Here is an 18,204-nt window from a genome sequence, read left to right on the forward strand (position 1 = left end):
GTGGAGGAGGCCTGACAGGAAAGGGCAATGTCTGCTCCCAGATTTGGCAGGGGGGAGCTGGAAGAGACTTGCCAGGTCAGCGAGGCCGTTCCCCGGCTCCTGCGGGCCCAGCAGCTTTGTTCTCAAGTGACTGTGGTCTCCAGCAGCCTAAGTGACCCTTGTGGTGGGGTTTCCACCTTTTCCTTGTGGGGCCACTGCGGAGTCTTAGGCCTGGCTGAGGATGTGCTTTGCACCTGGATCGGCACCTGGTTTGCTGAAGGGAATCAGTTTGCAGACACAGATTTCTTGATTGCATCAGGCAGAAGCAAGGTTTTATTAGAAACATTTTTTCACCGGCAGGTACATTAATGATCATAGTACTGTTTAACTCAAGTAATGATCATGGCGACTGGGCACACGCAGCAATACAGACTGGAAAAAGCAAGTAGCAAAACAAAGCAGACAGCGGCCCAGTGCTCTGCTTATCCCCCCGAAGCGTTGCTTAGCGTTGCTGAGTGATAGGAAGGAGCGTGCTCCTTGCTCTTGGCAGCAGCATACAGTAAATATTCTCTCTCTTTATCCATGACTCTGCTTCAGGGATCCTTTGTAGGATATTCTTGTTTCTCTGCTTAGTCACAAATCCTTCTGCAAGGCACTGGAGAGATCAAAGGAAATATTAATTTGTTTTGAGCAAGAATAGATTCTTTCCTGCCCCACCATTGTATTCATGTGATCGTTTCACAAGCCGGCTCTATTAGAATTTGAATAAACCCTGGCCCTTCCTGGAAAGGCCTCGCTGTTCCCTGCCAGTCTGACTGATGGGATTTGTAGCTGGTTTGAGCACGCTCTGCCCTTCTGCATCAGGCTGCCGGGTGGTGCAGGCTGCAGGCGTCGTACCGGCAGCAGCCTGGACGAGGGAGCAGCGTCCTGGGTCCTTGCCAGAGCCGCTGAGAACGATGCCCCTGCCCACACTCATTCTGCTGGACCAACTGTCACGGCATTTATTTATTTCTGTTTCTATTTGGCTGGAAGTGTCCCCCTGAAATAGTACTAGCAGTTTTCTGTCAGTATTCCCGTCATTGCTGCTGCTTCGTCTCTGTTTTCAGGGCGCTCTCCTTTCCACTGCTCTTTCCTCTGCCCCAGGTTTCATGTCACTCCTTTCCCCTTGTCCTCTGTCTGTGGCTTGCCCGCCTGCTGACTCTCTGTCCTTTTCCTTTCTTATCCCTCTTCCCCTTCCTCCCTTTTTTGCAGCTCTCAGGCTTCAGAGCGGTTACAGCCACTGCCCGCTCCCCCAAGGCCCTCGCTGTAGTGCTCCGGTGCGGCCTCCCGTCGTGCTTTTCCCAGTAACCTCAGTAAAACTTGCCAATAGCCCCTGTGAGCTACTTGGAGGAGGAGCGTTGGAAAGATCCTTGTTGCTGCTTGTCCTTGTTGCACTAGAAAAGAGGAGACTGGAAATCGGGGTGGCAGTTCTTACCTTGTATCTCGGCAGCTGCACAAGGTATCTGGGAAGATGAGGTGTAAGTGTGGCTCGTTCTGATGATGCCTCCTCCTCCTATTCCACCTGTTCTTGCAACACCTCCTCCTAGACCTGAAGACTGGCTGATTCCTTGCTGACTAAGGGGACAGGAAAATAACATTTTAGTGAAGGAGATCACAGATAAGTTAGAACTACAGTTTGTTCATCGTCACTGCTGCTCTCAGTCTGTTTTCCTCTTGGACAGAGTCCTGCAGTGAGCTCTCTTCTTGCAGCAAGGCACAGCACAGGGTGGGGAAGCGGGTTATCGCCATCGCTTACCAGGCAGCCCAAATAGTTCAGTAAGGGCAAAAAGGCGATGCAGTGCCCGCACTTACTACTCACTTTGCTGTTCTGTTAAAATACCCAGGACACAAGTATTTTACTGTATCTGTTGGTGTATCTAAAGTCTGCTTACATTAGGTCTTGCTGTCCGCCCTCCAGCAGGCAGCGGTACGTGTGGATCTCCTGCTCCAGGCGGCACTTGACGTCCAGGAGGATCTTGTACTCCTGGTTCTGGCACTCCATTTCTGCGCGCAGATCCGCCAGCTGCTGCTCCACGCATGTGATCTGGCTCTGCAGCTCAGCAAGGTGGTTGTTGTAGCGACACTCTGTCTCAGCCAGAGATGCTTCCAGGTTGTCCCTCTGAGAAACGAATGCAGCACAGTACACAGAGGCATGATAAGCATTGCGTTTAACAACAAATCCTGATGTCAGCTTTCCAAAATAGACAGTGAGATTGGACTTATCCAAAGCATAGCTGTAAGGCAGCTGGGCTCTGCGTGAGCTCACCACCCACCTGGCTGAGCTGCGCCTGCAGATCGATTTCCAGGGCTTGCAGCTGGCGTCTCAGCTCGGTGACCTGGTTGTTGCACGTCTCTACCTCCTGGCCGCTTGTAATAACCTCCCGATTCACCTCCTCAATCTGAAAATCACCAATCCAGAATAAGAGCTTCAGGGAATGCTTTCGTGTAAAGTCAGCTCAAATATTAAAGAAATAGCAGAGAAGCTAGCAAAAAACATGAAATGAGAGGAGTTTGGGTGAACTCCCAGCTTAATGGCATGTAAATCCTGCTTGCAATTCCTCTTGCTCTTCTCACAGTGCTGCTGTCAGAGTCTTCTCACTCCCAATCTGCTATTCAAAGAGGTCCAGCCTCAGGTATCGCTAACGTGCAGCAGTCCCTGTCCCTCCATGAAAGGGATGCAGCGCTTTGAAAGTAGCAGTATCCCTTCGGTTGTTTGGTCAATTTAAATCAATGCTAAACATGACCACAGTATGTTATATGGTTTTAACTTAAAATAAACCTGTGCAGAGCAATTGCCTTTCTGTTAGCCTGGGAAAGCCAAAGCTGACTCACCTTGCACTCATACCAATCCTCAACTTCTTTGCGATTGCGTTCAATTAGTGTTTCGTACTGGCACCGCATCTCCTCCAGGATCTTCCTGAGGTCTGGGCCGGGACAGGCATTGACCTCCACACTCACATCTCCGGTCGCTTGTTTCCTCAGACAGCACATTTCCTGGAAACACAACCCAAATCGTGTTATTTTTTAAAAAAAAGGAAAACAACTGAGGGAGCCTAGTTCCCTGTAAGGAGGAGCATGGCCCCAGCAGAGGCCCTCTTCTTCACAGCTCCTATCCCACGTGTACCATCTCCATCAACCGCTTGTGGCTGGAAACCCTCCGCAGCCAGCAGTGCAGGGCTGGGGACCAGGAAGAGGGAGAATCCTGGATACTGGATGAATTAACAGCAACACTCCTTTACGTGACGGGGTAGCGCCCTACCTCCTCGTGGTTCTTCTTCAGGCAGCACAGCTCCTCGCGCAGGGACTCCAGCTGCGCCTCCAGGTCACATCTGCAGAGAGTCAGCTGATCCAGGACTTGGCGCAAGCCGTTAATGTCGGCCTCCACGCTCTGGCGAAGGGCCAGCTCCGTCTCGTACCTGAATCATGGGCAAGAAAGAGTAGTCAGCGTTTGACCCCAACATTTTGCTCTTTTTTGATGTGACCATCAACCTGATTCAGTCTTTCTTAAGCTGTTTTCCTAACTAGCCTGACAAGATGCTAAGGAAAGCAGTCTTGAGGCTTGGTCCATCAACATCTACCTTCAGTCAGCTTTCTACAGAACTTTTTTACTGTGGCAGAGGTGTCACTCGCCAGGTTTCTGCACTCCAACAAGAGAAAATAAAAACTTCCCTTTTGATAAACACCGTGTGCCAGAACATCAGCTCACGTGAACCTGCACTGCTCCCTGTCCGCGAATCCCTTCTGCTGGATGCTTCTGAAGAACTGTTTCTTATCTCCCCGGAAAAAGACTGTGTTGCCCCCAGCTTTCCATCCTGGAAATGACCCTAAGTAAGGCAGCTCTGGAGACAAAGGGTGAAAGAGCTTTTCTACACAGCCCCCAGCCTTCCTGACCAGGGGACTCCCGGAGACCTCGCTGAGCTCCTTCTCCTGCGAGTCTGCGGGGAGAGGACGGGGCAGCCGTCTGCCACGGGGACACTCACTTCACTCGGAAGTCATCGGCTGTCATCCTGCTGTTATCGATGTTCAGAATGATCTTGTTGTTTTCTATGGTTGCACAGACAATCTGGAAAAGAATAGGCTTAAAGAGTAAGTCTCTTCCCTGTATCCTCAGGCTCACAGTGTTCTCTCTCTCTCTCTCTCTCTCGCTCCCTCTTTTTTTTCTTTTCGCTATTGGTTAGCAGTCACAGGGGCGAGTGTTCAGTGAAGTACGGTGGAGGGCATTAAAATGCCAGAATACATGGTTCACATGCAGACAGTTATGGAAGTATAATCAGTGTTGTCAGTGCCTGCCATGATCCACCTAACATTTTAAACATAAATCTTACATTCCTAGATAGAGATTTAAAAGCTGTGTTTCAAGACTTAATTACGTATCTGTCTCATTCTGTCCCTTTGTTTACTGGATTCTTTTCACTTCATTCTTTTTTAATGCATTGACATCCTAGAATTTTTCCCTAACAGAGTTTGGGAAAAAAAAGTTTTAATTTTAAATTCCATATCCAATATGCATCATGGCAATGCTCTCTTTGCTCGCATTTTGTTTAGATGACCAGTAGTTTCCAGTTCTGTAAACAAGAGTAAAGTTGTAAGAAAAAGGAAATAACAGTTAGCTGGAATTCTGCAAGACTGATGGCAGAATACTGTAAATATAGGCAAATGAATGTGATTCATTATTTATTTCTCTTTTAGTTGCTTTCTTGGCATATATCTATTTAAACATATTGGCACAAGCCTAATTCAGAAAGACTACTGAGCCAGTCCAGATGTATTCTATGCACATAACATTTTCCCCTTCAAATAAATCTGATGAATGAAAGCAATGGAAACGGTCCAAGCACTCGCAGTGAGCTCTAGGGCTTTCTAGAGGCAGTTGCCTTAATGTGTGTTTACAAAAAGCATTTTACAGCAATGAAATAGCACTAAGCTGTGAAACAGCACTGCAGGAGAAGTTTGCAAGGGAGAAAACAGCTGAGAAATGACATTACCTGGTTTTGGAGATCTTCTATTTCTTTATAATAGCAGCTGTAGTCCCGGGGCTCACAGAAAGGGCCCTGCTTGGCATACCACTCCCTGATTCTGCACTCCAGGTCAGCATTTTCTTGTTCCAGGCACCTCACCTTGTCCAGGTAAGAAGCCAGGCGATCGTTAAGGTTCTGCATGGTCACTTTTTCATCGCCAGAAAGAAGAATGCCATCGCCAGAAAAACTACCTCCAACTACCCCGCCACCAAGGCCAATACCAATGCCACCTCCAATGCCACCGCCAATGCCACCGCCAAAGCGGACACTGCCACCGCTGAATCCAATGCCTGAACATCCTCCGAGGACACCAGCTCCTAAGCTGCCTCCATAGTTTCCGCCAACCAAACTGCCAGTGCTCAGTCCTCCTCCGTAATTTACACCGCTACAGTAGCTCCTACCAGAAAACCCTCTGCTACCCCCTATCCCACAGGTCGTGTATCTTCCGGAGGAGACTGAGGCAATCCGTGCGCCTCCACCACCACCACTGCCACCGATAACACAGCTGCCACCACTGGTTCTGCCCCGGAGAGAGCCGGTAGTCTGCTTGACACTACAGCTCATTTTGAGGACAGCTGCAGCTCCGACCCAAAGCCCAAAGCGAGATGCACAGCTTGATATTTGAATCAGACTGCAGGTTGTTTGCTGCCGCAGGTCTCTATTTATACCTTCCAGAGGGGGTGTCACGCATAGGGTGTTTCTTCTTCCCATGGGGCTGGCTAGTCTTGTTGTTTATGCCAAGAATAAATAGCCCAGAGGCAGTTTCCCTCTAGAAATCCCAGTTCACAAGGAAGATACTTTACATGTCAGCAGCTTCTTCCAAAAAATAAAATGTTTTATGAGTCATCAGCTTTTTGTATGATGCAAACTTTGCAACAAGTCAAGAAAAAAAGTTGCCCTAGATTATGCACAAAGAAGAAACATTGGTATTTGTAACATCAAAGTGCCTTTTATCTTTTATTAATTTGTATTTATTTTATTCTTAGTCCAGTAAACATTTTAATATCACACGCTGTGGTAGAGTATGTAGAATAAAAATGGAAACTTAATATAAATTCTTACTTCTGAAAAGCATGAATAATAGTGACCGTAGTAGTGAGAAGAGCAGGGATATTGTGGTATAGACATCGTCTGCCGCTTGGCACCGTTACAGAGGGTAGGTCTAATGCATGCTTTACTGCGATATGTCTTAAATCACCGAGGCAATCCCCCAGGGGGTCTGGTTCTCTGGTCATGCGTCTGCAAAAAATCGCCTTGCTCAGTCTGCGAAGAGCGAGCCTGCTGAACACTGGGAGTCCCGTTCACCCCCGTGTCTAGATGTCACATGGGCTCAGTGTAGGCTGAAGTTGCTTTAACTACTTCGCTAACGTTTTTTTTCAGTTAATGTAATTGCTTTCCTCGCTTCTTCAATTTGCGGTGACTGTAGATAAGAAAGAGGTGATGGGAAAGGGAGTGTCCATGGGCGATTTATCCAGTTCCCTGGATGGACTGCGATGTGATCCAGCAGGTCTCTGCCATTAGTAATGTCTAAGGTTGTGTTGGGCGCAAAATGAAAAGGAGAAAGGCTTTCCACATTTCTTAACTGAGATTCTCGGAGTTATAACAGATATTAGCACAGTCTGGCTAGTCCTGGGAGCACGATCTCCAGAGCCAGGCAAGCAACACCCAGAAGAGGATTCGGGGAACTGGATTAGCCAGTGGAAGTATCTTTCTCCAGAAGACAGCCACAATGAGAGGATATTGTGCTCTCCAGGGGACGAAGGTTTGTGTTCCCTCCAGGATGGCATTTCCGAGCAACTCTTACCCACAGGTAACCCTCGACTGCAATGTGTCCAAATGCAAAGTTGCAGGAGAGGTTGTGATAAACGTAGTTTTGTGGTGAGTGCGACAGCTGTCAGGGCGCCCTGGGAACCGTCAGCTCAGGGGAGAAGGGCAGAGAAACCCGACGTTTGTACCCTCAGCCGCCTCTGCCTTACTGGTGGGAAGGCGTGCAGTGCATGCAGTTAGGTGGCTTCCGTCACCATTGTGGCAGAGTGTCCCCAAGCTTACATAAATTTGATCATCTTCTCACGAGCATAAGGTAGGACTCTCTTGTCTCCAGTGAGCTAATGTATTTCTTTATTTAGATCAAAAATGATAAAAAGATGCCTACAGAAGGCTGGCAGCATCCTGCAACATTCATTATTCATGCAGCGCATAACTTGCTGAAGGACAGAGCTGGAGCCTGTGTCGGAGCTCAGACTCCTGACTAAGAGGGCAGTGCCTGAAAAACAAGTCCGTCGTCCCCCGAGACACATCCCCCTGCTCCCCCCACGCAGCGTGGACTCACAATCATTAAAATCATGAGCAGAAAGGAGAAAAGAGAGTAAATGTGGCTTTCATCATTCATTTTGAGGAATATAATTGGAGACAGGGTGCGGCTGTGAGAGCCAACAGAAATTAATACAACGTCTTGCTCGGAGCTCTGCTTCTGCCGTGTAGGTTTCAGAAGAAATGAGCTAACAGCGGTCTGCAGAGAGCGGTGCTTCGTGCCGAGGCTGCCTTTCCTCCCTTTCGGAGTCTGAGGCTCAGGGGAAGCCATCGGAGAAACCCATTTCTCCGTGCGTGGGCAAAGAGCACCTGCTTCTTTAGCAGGTACCTAATGGGAGGAGGGGATGGGCCTTGCTCCACAGAACCTTGATCGAAAACGTTGATCAACCTGTTAAGTGTGTCCTGGCTCCAAGGTCTGCAGGCTGCAGAATCCCCTGTTACCAGCGAAGAGTAGGAACAGTCGTACAGCTCTTCCCAAGTGCTCAGATTTGGGGTATAGGTACGTCCTTCGGAGCTTTGCTGTGCTCCTGCCTGTTTCCCTGGGACGTGGAGCATGGGACCGGTACAGGCAAACACATCCGAACCCCCGGCCCTGACTAACCACGCTGTGTTTTAAAACCGGCTCCGCTGGCGGGGCGTGCGGCGGGGTGCGGTGGTGCTGCCCCTCGCAGTGGCGTCCGGGCTCCCCGGCGCGGCGCTGAGACCTGGCCGTGGAGCAGGCAGAGCCGTGCCTTGCTGTTGCCTTCTCTAGCTGTGAGCCACCGTCGTCTTCTGAAACACCCACCGGTACCAGTGATTTTCCCCACGGAACTGATGACTTCACTGCCGCTTTGGTTATTGCTCGTGTTGCTGTAGCCCGGGAGAGCAGTCTCGGGGCCGAACCACGCAGATAACGACTGAATGTGCCCAAGACACAAAAATGTTCCCAAAGGATTTAGGACCTAAATATAAGACAGGAGGGAACAAATGGTTTCGGAAACAGAAGTAAAGGAAACGATGAGACGCTGTTAGCCAGCGTAATTAGCGGTGGTGTCAGCCCAGCGTTAGTGCGAACCTCGTTACGTTTTGTGGGCACTACGGCGGAGAAGAGGGAGATCTGAGAGCGGGTGAAGAGTTAATACACGTAAATACGGACAGGCAGTGACGGGCCGCTCAGGAGAAGGCAAGAAGACGCTACGTTTCCGAGTGCCGTTGTGGGCAGTGGCACCTGCTCCTCTGGAGCTGTGACTGTCACAACGTGCAGCCCTTTCGCAGAGCGTCAGCCTGTCCCTTCCGTGTCCTGCTTGTCCTGCTTATCGGAGTTGACAAGATAATGTTCCTCGTGTCGGCTGCGGGGAGGGTGTGTCTGATCTGAGGGAACTTTGCTTTCCTCAGCATTGCTTCGGTGATGTTTGTGCAACCACACACTGAAATAGGATTTTATCTTGTCACTTGTAATTACCAGTAATAATTTGCATAATAGCCATTAGGCATCACTTATTAAATGCTACTTTGATGTGATACTGAGCCGGCTCCAGCCCTCGTGCTCCCATCTTTCAAATGCAGACCATGGCTTTTTTCTGGCTAATGACTCATTGGTTTATACCTACCACACTTAGCAAAACTCCTGTAAGGCAAGTGAAACAATTACGGCAGCGAGCTTGGTAACAGCATGATCCTAGCTCTTAAATACGCCTCTGAGACGAAGGTGGTTACTCTGTTTTAGCTCCCTTTTTGCTGACTGCTCTCATCTTCTACCTACCTCCGGACATTTGCTAGGGATGCAGCAGAGCTGCAGCGGCACACGGAGACGGACAGAACCAGGTTTCCCCTGCTGGAGCTCGCACCATCTCCCTTGATTCATTTTGTGAAGGGTTTTAGTCTCCTCTCGGCGCCTGCCGGGTGGTGACGGTGCAGCCCGGCTTCTCAGCGTCTGCGTCTCTGCGAGCACCGCGGGCTCCCCGGGCAGGGCAGGGACAGGAGGGCTGGTGTCGGGGGCAGGCGGGAGCGCTGCCGGGGGCCGAACCCGAGGCACTTTCCCCCCAGCCTGGAGAGCTGGGGGCAGTCCAGGCCGGAGGAGAGACGAGGCTTTAGCCTGTGGTCCTGGCTGGCAGAGCCACGTGGGTCGACACAGAACCTGCCAAGCAGAACTGGAACATTAACTGCTTCTCGAGCTCAGATACTGTCCAGCAGTGCAATAGAGACAGGTAGCCAAAGGCGTCTGCCGGCCAGAGCCTCTGCAGAGAGTTCCCTCTTCTTTTTATTTAATACCTGTACTAAAACTTCCATATTTTCAATATACTCTCAATATGTGGTTGATAAGGACAGTTTATATGATATTTTACAGCATACTGGGCTGAGAAATCTACCGCTTGGTTATAGTAGTAGTTTACTCATATCTGATTCGTTATAAATGTTACACAAGCCAATAAACAAAAATACAGTCCCCACAGATAGTTACTGTGGGTGTGAGTGGGACTGTACCTGTCTGTGTGCTTCGTAAAATAGGCATTAATAGAAAAATTATAGTTTATACAGTATATATTACACACCAAAATATATCCTCATGTTGAAAATGCTTAGTGCTTGTAATCGTGTGTAATTGCTTGTTCGGTGCAGTCCTTAATTCCTGGCTCATTTCCAGCGTTAGCAGTTTGCAAAATCGGTTGGTTTCTTTCTGTTTCTTCACTGATGTCTTAAACCTCTGCTACATTCACTCCTCAGGGGTTTTTCCTGATGATATTGTAATTCACGTCATCTTTTCTCTCTGTAAGACAGAGACAGTCCCTGCCGGAGCAGGAGCAGAGCGTTCCCTCTTCCTTCCGTACAGCTGCTGCTGCCGATGCCGACAGCTCCTGCTCACCGATCTGAGTGTTAACGTAACGCCCCTGCTCAACCTTCGGGGCTTTTTCCCATGATACCATCTACACTTGGGGCCACCTCTGCTCTCTGGGGCACCCGCTCCCTCTCTTTTTGTCCTTAAATTCCTCCCCCAACCTTACACCGTAAGCCTGGCTTTCTGTCTCTCATGCACTCTTGCTTTACAAGATTTGCACGTTAAATAAAGAGAAAACCCCGGCCGTACAAGCTGCACTGCCAGTGTGCTAACGTGAGGGGCTGCGTGTTTGGGATGTGGTTGAAGTTCGCCTGCGGGAGTGGGCACTCAGCGTCCCGGTCACTTCTTGTCCTGTCATCCCATGCGCTGCATCTTCTGCATTTCATCTATCTTCTCTTCACCTTCTCTTCCCATACTGTTTCCACAGTCATCGTTTCCTCTCATTGGCCAGGTTTTAAACTCACTGAGCAGTGAAGGCATCTTTTTATTTCTGCCTATCATTTAATACAGTGACCTCAGAGATGCTGTGTGAACACTGAGACAGCTTAAATGCTGTTGAAACGCGCCGTATAATTGTGGTGCAGAAGCAGGAGGTACAGAGCGCAGCAGGTGCGTATTAAGCATGAAGCCTTGTCCGGAAGCTCATTGCGGCAATTGCCCCGCAGAGCTGCGAACCTTCTTGCTTGGACACAGACCCGGGGAGGTGTCATCTCCCAGAGGGGCAGCTCGAGCTGTTCCCTGGGTCGCTTAGCCCTGGCTCTTGGTGCCGGCGCAGTGAGCTGCATAAGCACGAAGCATGCAGCCGGGGACCGAAAGCTCAGGGCACAGGAGACAAGATGTACGGGCAGAGCATGTACAGAGCAAAGAGCCTTCATGTTGGAAGCCTTTATGTTGGACCTGCGTAAAGGGTCAGTCACCAAACCCCATCAAATATTTGGTTATAGAAAAAGGCTAATTGAACCTCATGATGAGGAGCAGAGATCATCGCCACCGTTCACAGCCCGTCTGATGCATTTGCAGGAGGAAAGATACTGCTGCTAGCGAGGGGAGAGGGGCAGGTTCTTGATTCTTTGCTTGCACAAGCAGCAAAATGCGGTTGTGCTCCTGGATGTGTTTGCGATTCCTTTCTTTGTGGTGCTAAAATGCTCCCACCTTTTTCTGGCTGTTTATTATATCTTGCTTTTTTAAAATTCTCTCCCACATATTAGTTTGTCTCATCCTTTTATCTTCCCACATATTGCCAGCTGGTTATTCCTGCTCGCCTCTCTTTTTTAATCTGTTTAGATGTTCTTTATTTAGCATTTTCTCTGGGGATTGTTTTTCTCCCCCAGAAAGGTGTGTCAGGTCCAGCAGAGCTTTGCTTTCAAAATTACTGCCTCAGTATTATTGGGGAGAACTTGTTATTCTTGATTTTATTGTGTTGTATTGTATTGTATTGTATTATATTATACACACACCTAGTTTAATGAAAACTCAGTTTTCCCTCAGAAGTCTCTTTCAGGGAAAGATCGTTAGTCAGACTGCCTTGGAGCGCCTTCCCTGTGCTCTCTCCAGGCTCCCTGACTGTCTCTTTCCTCATCACCTTCTACTTCATGTCTTAGCTTATGCTTCCTTCTCTGGCAGCAAATGTACCTTTCCACGGCATCAGCTTTTCCCGTTCTTCACCTTCCTGCAGCCACTGAAGTCAGGGGGAACAGTGTGGCGGGTGGGAACGTTGCACAATATTTTTCTTTCTTTCTTTGTAAGGATTGCTTTGCGGAAGCGCTGACCTCAGGTGGATTTCTAGCCAAAACTGTATGATAAACATCCCTATCTGTGTAACAGTATTTTTAATACTTGTATAATAATTTACTTCTAGAAATGGTTTCTCAGTCACAAGATTTATTAGAGACAAGCTTTGGTAGTTAGTAGACGACCAACTGCTGTGCAGGTTCGCCCAAGCAAGATCAGTGGCTGGATCAAAGCAGCGTGGCAGGACGAAGGCAGCAGGCAGGAAGGCAGCGGCAGCCCTTCTGCAGAAGTCCCTTCCAGCCGGTGCCATAAGCAGAACTGAGGACTCTCAGGTTATTTTTGCCTTGCTTTTTCCAAAGGGTTTGTTCTTCAGGTCATCTTAGAGGAGTTGCAGTGGGATTGGCAGGGAGCTCTTGTCTGCAGTGACCTGCACAGGGAGAGCAGGACGCATGGCTTTCTCAGGGCTTTCCTCCACATTCTCCTTCGTCTTTCTCCTGAATTCCCCCTTGCTCGATTCCCCCACCAGTCTTTCATTTTTGTGTTGTGCTGAAGGACTTGTTTAAACATATTTGCTACTGGTAATCCCCCAGTATGAAAAGTCTTTTCCACGTGTAAGTTTGTAATGTCCCCCAGGTGCACCCCTCCCTGCTGCTATCTGCTGTAGCCCAGCTAACCACTGTGCTCCGCCACCAGCAACCACAGCCACCATCCCGCATGTCCCACTCCCTTTCCCTGACTCTCTCCAGGAAAAAGAAACCGTCTCCAGCCCCTCTTTACCACCCCAGAAGAGCCTGGAGGTCTCTCGTGCTCCTCTTCCCCAGGTAAATAGCAGGACCAGAGAAGCAACTCGAGGTCACACTTACAGGCTTCTAGAGGACACCTCACCTTGCACGTCCTCACCAGAGCGAACAGGCTTAGGGCAGGCTTGGCTGACACAGGCTGGCTTTAAGCCCACCGCTTCTCCCAGCTGACGTTGCAGGGGCTCCTCTTCCCGCTGGTCCTCTGTGAAGGGAGACAGCTCTGCTGACCAAAGTGCCCGTCAGTCACACGCTGGGGACCTGCCCCACGGCCTGGAGCTGCTTCTAGCAGTGGCCTTAGCTGCCTGTCGTCAGCTACCGTGGGCCTCGTGGGGGGTAAGGCCCAGGCAGGGTTCCCTTTCGCCCTTTGGACGTGAGGGTCATTAAAAGCAACACCTGGAGCATCCTCCCTCCTGCTTGTCCGCCTGGCAGCTCTTGCCCTTCCGTCTCAACACGCTCCGGATCGCCTGAGGCTCTGCGAGCGGCTCTGACGCTGTCATCTCATCCCTTGCAGCCAGCATTTTGGAACAGCAGCTGATTTTTCACATTGCTAATTTAGGACTGGAGAGCCCGTGAGAGCCCACCTCAGGGCACTGCCGTTAAAATACCTCTTTTTCCAAACTACTGGAGCAGGTGGGCGCTCAGGCCGGTTTTATGTGTATGCAGCCGTTTATGAGAGGAACAGCAGGCCTCACTGTTTCAAAATCTCAGTCAATGGGAAGAGCCAACTGCTTTGCATACAAATTAAATTTCCCAAAACTTTAATTAAAATCATTGTGTGAGACTGAAAATATTTACATAATATATCGTTTCAGTTCATTTAACTGCCAGTCCCTAATCCTGTCTAGCAGTGGCAAAGGCAATAAAACTTAGTTAAATGCCACTTTTCATAAAAGACCTTGCGCAGCTCACAGTGAATCACCCTGCAGTGATGTGAGGTGCTGCACCGCACAGAGGACAGGCCGTGAGAGGCACTCCTGGCTGTCTTTGCTGCCCAAAGAGGGAATGATCTTTGGCTTACACCCTGGATGCTTATGAGAGCCAAATTTTCAAATGCCTCGTGATCTGCTAGTGAGCCCCGTCTAGTAACAGGTCAGTACTGGTTCCTCAGCACAGTGCTATTTCTACCACTTATACGACAAGCTTTCCTATCTCTAGCAGTCAAAGGAGGGAGATTTTACTATGCCCGGGTTTGCCTGTGGTCTGCATACACGGTGTCCTGCTGTCCCCCCTCCAGCAGGCAGTGGTAGGTCTGAATCTCCTGCTCCAAATGGCACTTGACGTCCAGTAGGGCCTTGTACTCCTGGTTCTGGCACTCCATTTCTGCTCGTATTTCAGCCAGCCGCTGCTCCACGCAGGAGACCTGGCTCTGCAGCTCAGCAAGGTGTTTGTTGTAGTGACATTCAGTTTCTGCCAAAGAGGACTCCAGGTTTTCTTTCTGAGAATGGAAACAAGAAAAAGGCACCTTGGGTACGCTTGCAGGCTTAGCCCATCTGGTCACAGGAAGCTGGGACTTTTTAGCTGAGAAATCATACTAAAACGTGTTCGTGCAGTGTGTCTCAGCTGTTTGACCCCAATTGTGCAGCTTTCTAAACAGAGCTGGGGAGTCTGAGATACGAACGGCCGTGGCATCACCTACCAGGTGGAGCTGGGCTTGTACATTGATTTCCAAGGCCTGCAGCTGACGTCTCAGTTCCGTGACCTTTTTGTTGCTTGACTCTATCTCCTGGCTGCTCGTGATGACCTCCGCTTTCACCTCCTCTACCTGAAAAGTTGGGAAGGACACTCCTCAGCTCACTGCGCCGTAGCAGCCGGCTGCTCGCTGCCCCAGAGCGCTTCACCGTGCTGCGCCTGCACGCGCTGCAGTGTACCGAGTGTCCCCAAGTCCGAAGCCCACCATTTGTTCCGTTATCACCCTGCAACACCATGCAGTGGCCCTTCTGCCATGCACAGAAGAGCACTGTACTTGGACAGTGTAGTTAGATGCTGAGCACATGCTCGACGGAACTGCTGATAATAAAACATCTCCAGTCTGTGTTGTTAACCTCTCTTGTTTTTCCCTTTTCCCCCAACGGGCAGAGCAGGGTACAGCTCTGCCTGTGCCTAGTACCTTGCAGGCGTACCACTGCTCAGTCTCTTTGCGGTTGCGCTCCATCAGGGCTTCATACTGGCACCTCAAGTCCTCCAGGACCTTCCTGAGATCTGGGCCGGGACAGGCGTTGACCTCCACGCTCACGTTGCCAGTGGCTTGTTTCCTCAGACAGCTCATTTCCTGCAGGAATACATGTGCCGTGTCAGCGCTAGGCACACTCGGGGGACACTTTCCTCCTTTTTTCTCATTTCTTTAAGGGGAATCTCACCTCCTCGTGGTTTTTCTTGAGACAACACACCTCTTCGGTCAAGGCCTCAAACTGTAGCTGCAGATCAGTCTTGCAGCTGGCCAGCTGATCCGCGACGGGGCGCAGGTGACAGATATCCGCATCCACGGTTTGCCGGAGGCCACATTCAGTCTCGTACCTGAAGCCACAGACAGCAAAGAAAAGTCAGTGCGTCGGCACGCCGCGGCAAGTCCCTTGCTGCCGTCCAGCTGCGTTTCTGAAGGGGTGTTTCAGGCTGGTGCCTGCTTGCTCGGCAGAGACCAGCTGTGCCCACTTACTTTACCTGTGAGTTGAGCTTGTGAAAAAAATCAGAACCAAGTGCTTCTTTCACCTGAGGCATGCTATGTGATGAACACTGTTAATGAGATCCATGCCTTGACATAGATCCGCGTTTTAATGTGGCAGCATCGCAAGCAACTTCGTTGTTGCCCCAGCACCGTTAGGATTTCCCCACCAGCATCTCGCCCCTGCCCTTCTGCGGGCAGCGTGAACCGCTCCGGCCAGCACAGGGCTGTACTCACTTCACTCTGAAGTCATCCACAGTCATCCTGTTGTTACCAATATTCAGAATAATTTTGTTAGCTTCCATAGCTGCACACAGGATCTGGAAAAGAAAACGCAGAACAGACGTTTGGGCGTGCAGCTTCCTCCGGCTGCAGAAAGGCCCTGGAGAAAACACCTACCTGGGATAATGCAACCCAGTTATTTTATAACTATTTCATGTATTGGGATTATTAATCAGTTAAAACTAGTTGCATTTCACTGGGGAGATCTGCACGCTGGCGTGTTTGAGCAGGCTGTGCTGCAGCTTCAGTTCCCTGCAAGTACCCAGCGCTTGTCTCGCAAATTGTGGTAGTTCCTTGTAAACCGCTGCTTCACGGGCACCTCCACAGACCGAGGTACTGCCTCTGCCGTTTGGATTCGGTCTATCCACACATCAAAGGGAAGCCCAAAGAAATGTTAGCATTTACTTGAATAATAATGATTTACCTGGTTTTGAAGATCATCAATTTCTTTATGGAAACAGCTGTAGTCCCGTGGTTCGCAGCTGGGGCCCACTTTAGCGTACCACTCCCTGATCTTGCACTCGAGATCGGCGTTTTCTCCCTCCAGGAGCCGCACCTTGTCCAGGTAGGAGGCCAGGCGGTCGTTGAGGTTCTGCATCGTCGCCTTCTTATTGCTAGCGACTAAGATCCCCTCACCGCAACCAGCGTTAGCTCTGGTGAATCCACCACCGAGGCCTCGAGTGCAGATGCTTCCACCGCTGAATCCCGTGGTCGAACAAGCCTGCTGGGTCGCTCCAGAGCTGCCACCCGTGCTGCTGCCAGCATTCGGTTGCTTTCCCATTAAAGCCTCGCTTAAACTGCCACCAGAAAAATTGCCAGCTGCACCACCCAAGTCATGGGCAGTCTGTGTGGCAGAGGAGGCAGAGGAAACCCTTCTTCCGTTACCAGCAGCAGAGCTGCCAGCGCTGCTTCTGCCCTGGGAGCAGGTAGCAATGACCTGCCTGATGCCGCAACTCATAGCGAGAGCAACGGAGGATCCGGCACAGAGCCCAGAGCAAGCTGCACTGATTGCTGCGGGATCAGACTGCGATCACGCTGTCCTCACGGTTCTCTATTTATACCTTCCGTAGGGGATGCCACCACCGGAGCAGGGCTGCTTGTTCTTCCTTCTTGTGACCTGGCCAGTGCTATTTTTTTCTGAGCCTGAAATACTTCCCCAAAGATGTTTGTCTCCAGAAATCCCACAACAGAAAGGTGCTTTGGTTAACAGAAGCGTGTTTCAAAACTACATCAAAAATGTTACTTCCTGAATCATCAGGTTTGACTTGAGATGACAACCAAACAACAGTGACACGGAAACAGTACCCAAGAGTGCCCGGTGAATGAAGCATCGTAGTAATTGTCCAGCCTGACGTGGGCAAGTCTACCCGGAAAGGGAAAGCTGTGGGAGAGCTGCCTGCGGCCCTGTCTGACCCCGCTTGTTTGGCCCAGTTCCATTATATTTCTTCTGTTGCTTTCAAGAGTAGACAAAACATTCAAATTTTTATCCAAAATAAAAAGGGTGTTTCTTGAGTATCAGATGTTGCAGTTAGCTATGAATATTCACTGCCAAGAGAGGCCAGATGCATAAGATGTCTCATAAAATTTCTGAAAGAGTAACATGGAGAATTTCAGAAGCAGCTTGATCCTTTATGGGTCTGACCCAGATCCAGTTAGCATTATGGAAGTTCTCCAAATATAAGCTAGGGGAAATGTGTTATAATTAGAAAAAAGACTAGAAAAGATCATTAAAAAAAATATATTAAACCTACCTTTTAGACTTGGAATGCTGAATTGAGGAAGAAGGGAAATAATTAAAATGTTTTGTCATACAAATCTTTCATTTTATTATTAATACTGCCATGCTAATATTGGCTGACTTTTACCCATTTATTGTTTAGCACTGTCTTTGGCATCCAGGTTACCTGGACGCATCACATAAGGGATGTGTCGGGTGCAGCCCATTTCAGAAATATTACTTATGTCATTTGGGTAAGTTCATTAGTTTTGATTTTGTCTTGACGCTGCAAATCCATAACACCTTAAATGTGGGGTGGATTCTGTCTGTGTCCATCCTTTGTTCCATCCCTAATTAGCAGGCGAGGCCTATTCCACGGTGCCGTGGTGTGCATCATGGGTGGTGAGATCCTGAGTGGAGGCTGTGGCACGGTCGGGCTCGGGCGCTTCTGCCCTGGTGCTCACTAACCCGGCCCTGCCGCCGCTCTCGCTGCCGGAGCAGCAGTGAACCAGGAGCAGAACGGGTCAGAATCTTTCTTGTTTTTCATCAAAGAGTTGTAAAAATAATCATGAGTTTGCGTTTAACTGAGATTTGTACAATCTTTCACTTCCCAATAAGAAAAATTAAAAAATTAATGAAACAATTTTGTTCAATTCAAGGTTTGCGCCTTCCTTTTTGAACTTCAGACCTTGCTATAGGTCTCTGTAGTCATTGATGAATTAGGCTGTGTAAAGCTTTTACAAGGAGAATAGTGATTTCCATCGTCATTTTATTGGATTTGTTCTTCACGAGGTTCTTTTATTTCCAAAATTTGAAATATTTATGAAAACCAGCTCTTGCTTTTACACCAGGCA

The 18,204-nt window shown here is 49.3% G+C and overlaps 2 protein-coding genes across 2 annotated transcripts; both read right to left on the reverse strand.

The window, feature by feature from the left end:
- Window positions 1-281: 281 nt before the first annotated feature.
- LOC112994512 (keratin, type I cytoskeletal 19-like) lies at window positions 282-5,659 on the reverse strand. The gene is made up of 8 exons (XM_026118917.2): window positions 5,004-5,659; window positions 3,999-4,081; window positions 3,278-3,434; window positions 2,851-3,012; window positions 2,292-2,417; window positions 1,911-2,137; window positions 1,454-1,593; window positions 282-634 (listed from the first exon to the last, which is right to left on the reverse strand). Exons 1-8 carry the CDS (start codon window positions 5,598-5,600, stop codon window positions 609-611), a joined length of 1,518 nt encoding a protein of 505 aa, XP_025974702.2. The 5' UTR covers window positions 5,601-5,659; the 3' UTR covers window positions 282-608.
- A 6,362-nt stretch (window positions 5,660-12,021) lies between these two features.
- On the reverse strand, window positions 12,022-16,671 carry LOC112994511 (keratin, type I cytoskeletal 19-like). Its single transcript, XM_026118915.2, has 8 exons — window positions 16,058-16,671; window positions 15,589-15,671; window positions 15,050-15,206; window positions 14,800-14,961; window positions 14,329-14,454; window positions 13,901-14,127; window positions 12,778-12,894; window positions 12,022-12,319 (listed from the first exon to the last, which is right to left on the reverse strand). Exons 1-7 carry the CDS (start codon window positions 16,589-16,591, stop codon window positions 12,807-12,809), a joined length of 1,377 nt encoding a protein of 458 aa, XP_025974700.2. The 5' UTR covers window positions 16,592-16,671; the 3' UTR covers window positions 12,022-12,319; window positions 12,778-12,806.
- Between the last annotated feature and the right edge of the window lie 1,533 nt (window positions 16,672-18,204).

Source organism: Dromaius novaehollandiae, chromosome 22, assembly GCF_036370855.1.
Source record: "Dromaius novaehollandiae isolate bDroNov1 chromosome 22, bDroNov1.hap1, whole genome shotgun sequence".
NCBI lineage: Eukaryota > Metazoa > Chordata > Aves > Casuariiformes > Dromaiidae > Dromaius > Dromaius novaehollandiae.

Excerpts from the sequence above, each read along its gene's own strand:
- LOC112994512 (XM_026118917.2), bottom strand. The coding sequence starts at position 5,600 with ATGAGCTGTAGTGTCAAGCAGACTACCGGCTCTCTCCGGGGCAGAACC. Across the intron at positions 3,435-3,998 it reads GCCGATGACTTCCGAGTGAA|GTACGAGACGGAGCTGGCCC; the intron begins GTGAGTGTCCCC and ends CCCATGATTCAG. Across the intron at positions 3,013-3,277 it reads TGAAGAAGAACCACGAGGAG|GAAATGTGCTGTCTGAGGAA; the intron begins GTAGGGCGCTAC and ends TTGTGTTTCCAG.
- LOC112994511 (XM_026118915.2), bottom strand. The coding sequence starts at position 16,591 with ATGAGTTGCGGCATCAGGCAGGTCATTGCTACCTGCTCCCAGGGCAGA. Across the intron at positions 14,128-14,328 it reads TACAAGCCCAGCTCCACCTG|AAAGAAAACCTGGAGTCCTC; the intron begins GTAGGTGATGCC and ends TTCCATTCTCAG. Across the intron at positions 12,895-13,900 it reads GGGGGACAGCAGGACACCGT|AGGACCAGCGGGAAGAGGAG; the intron begins GTATGCAGACCA and ends CTCCCTTCACAG.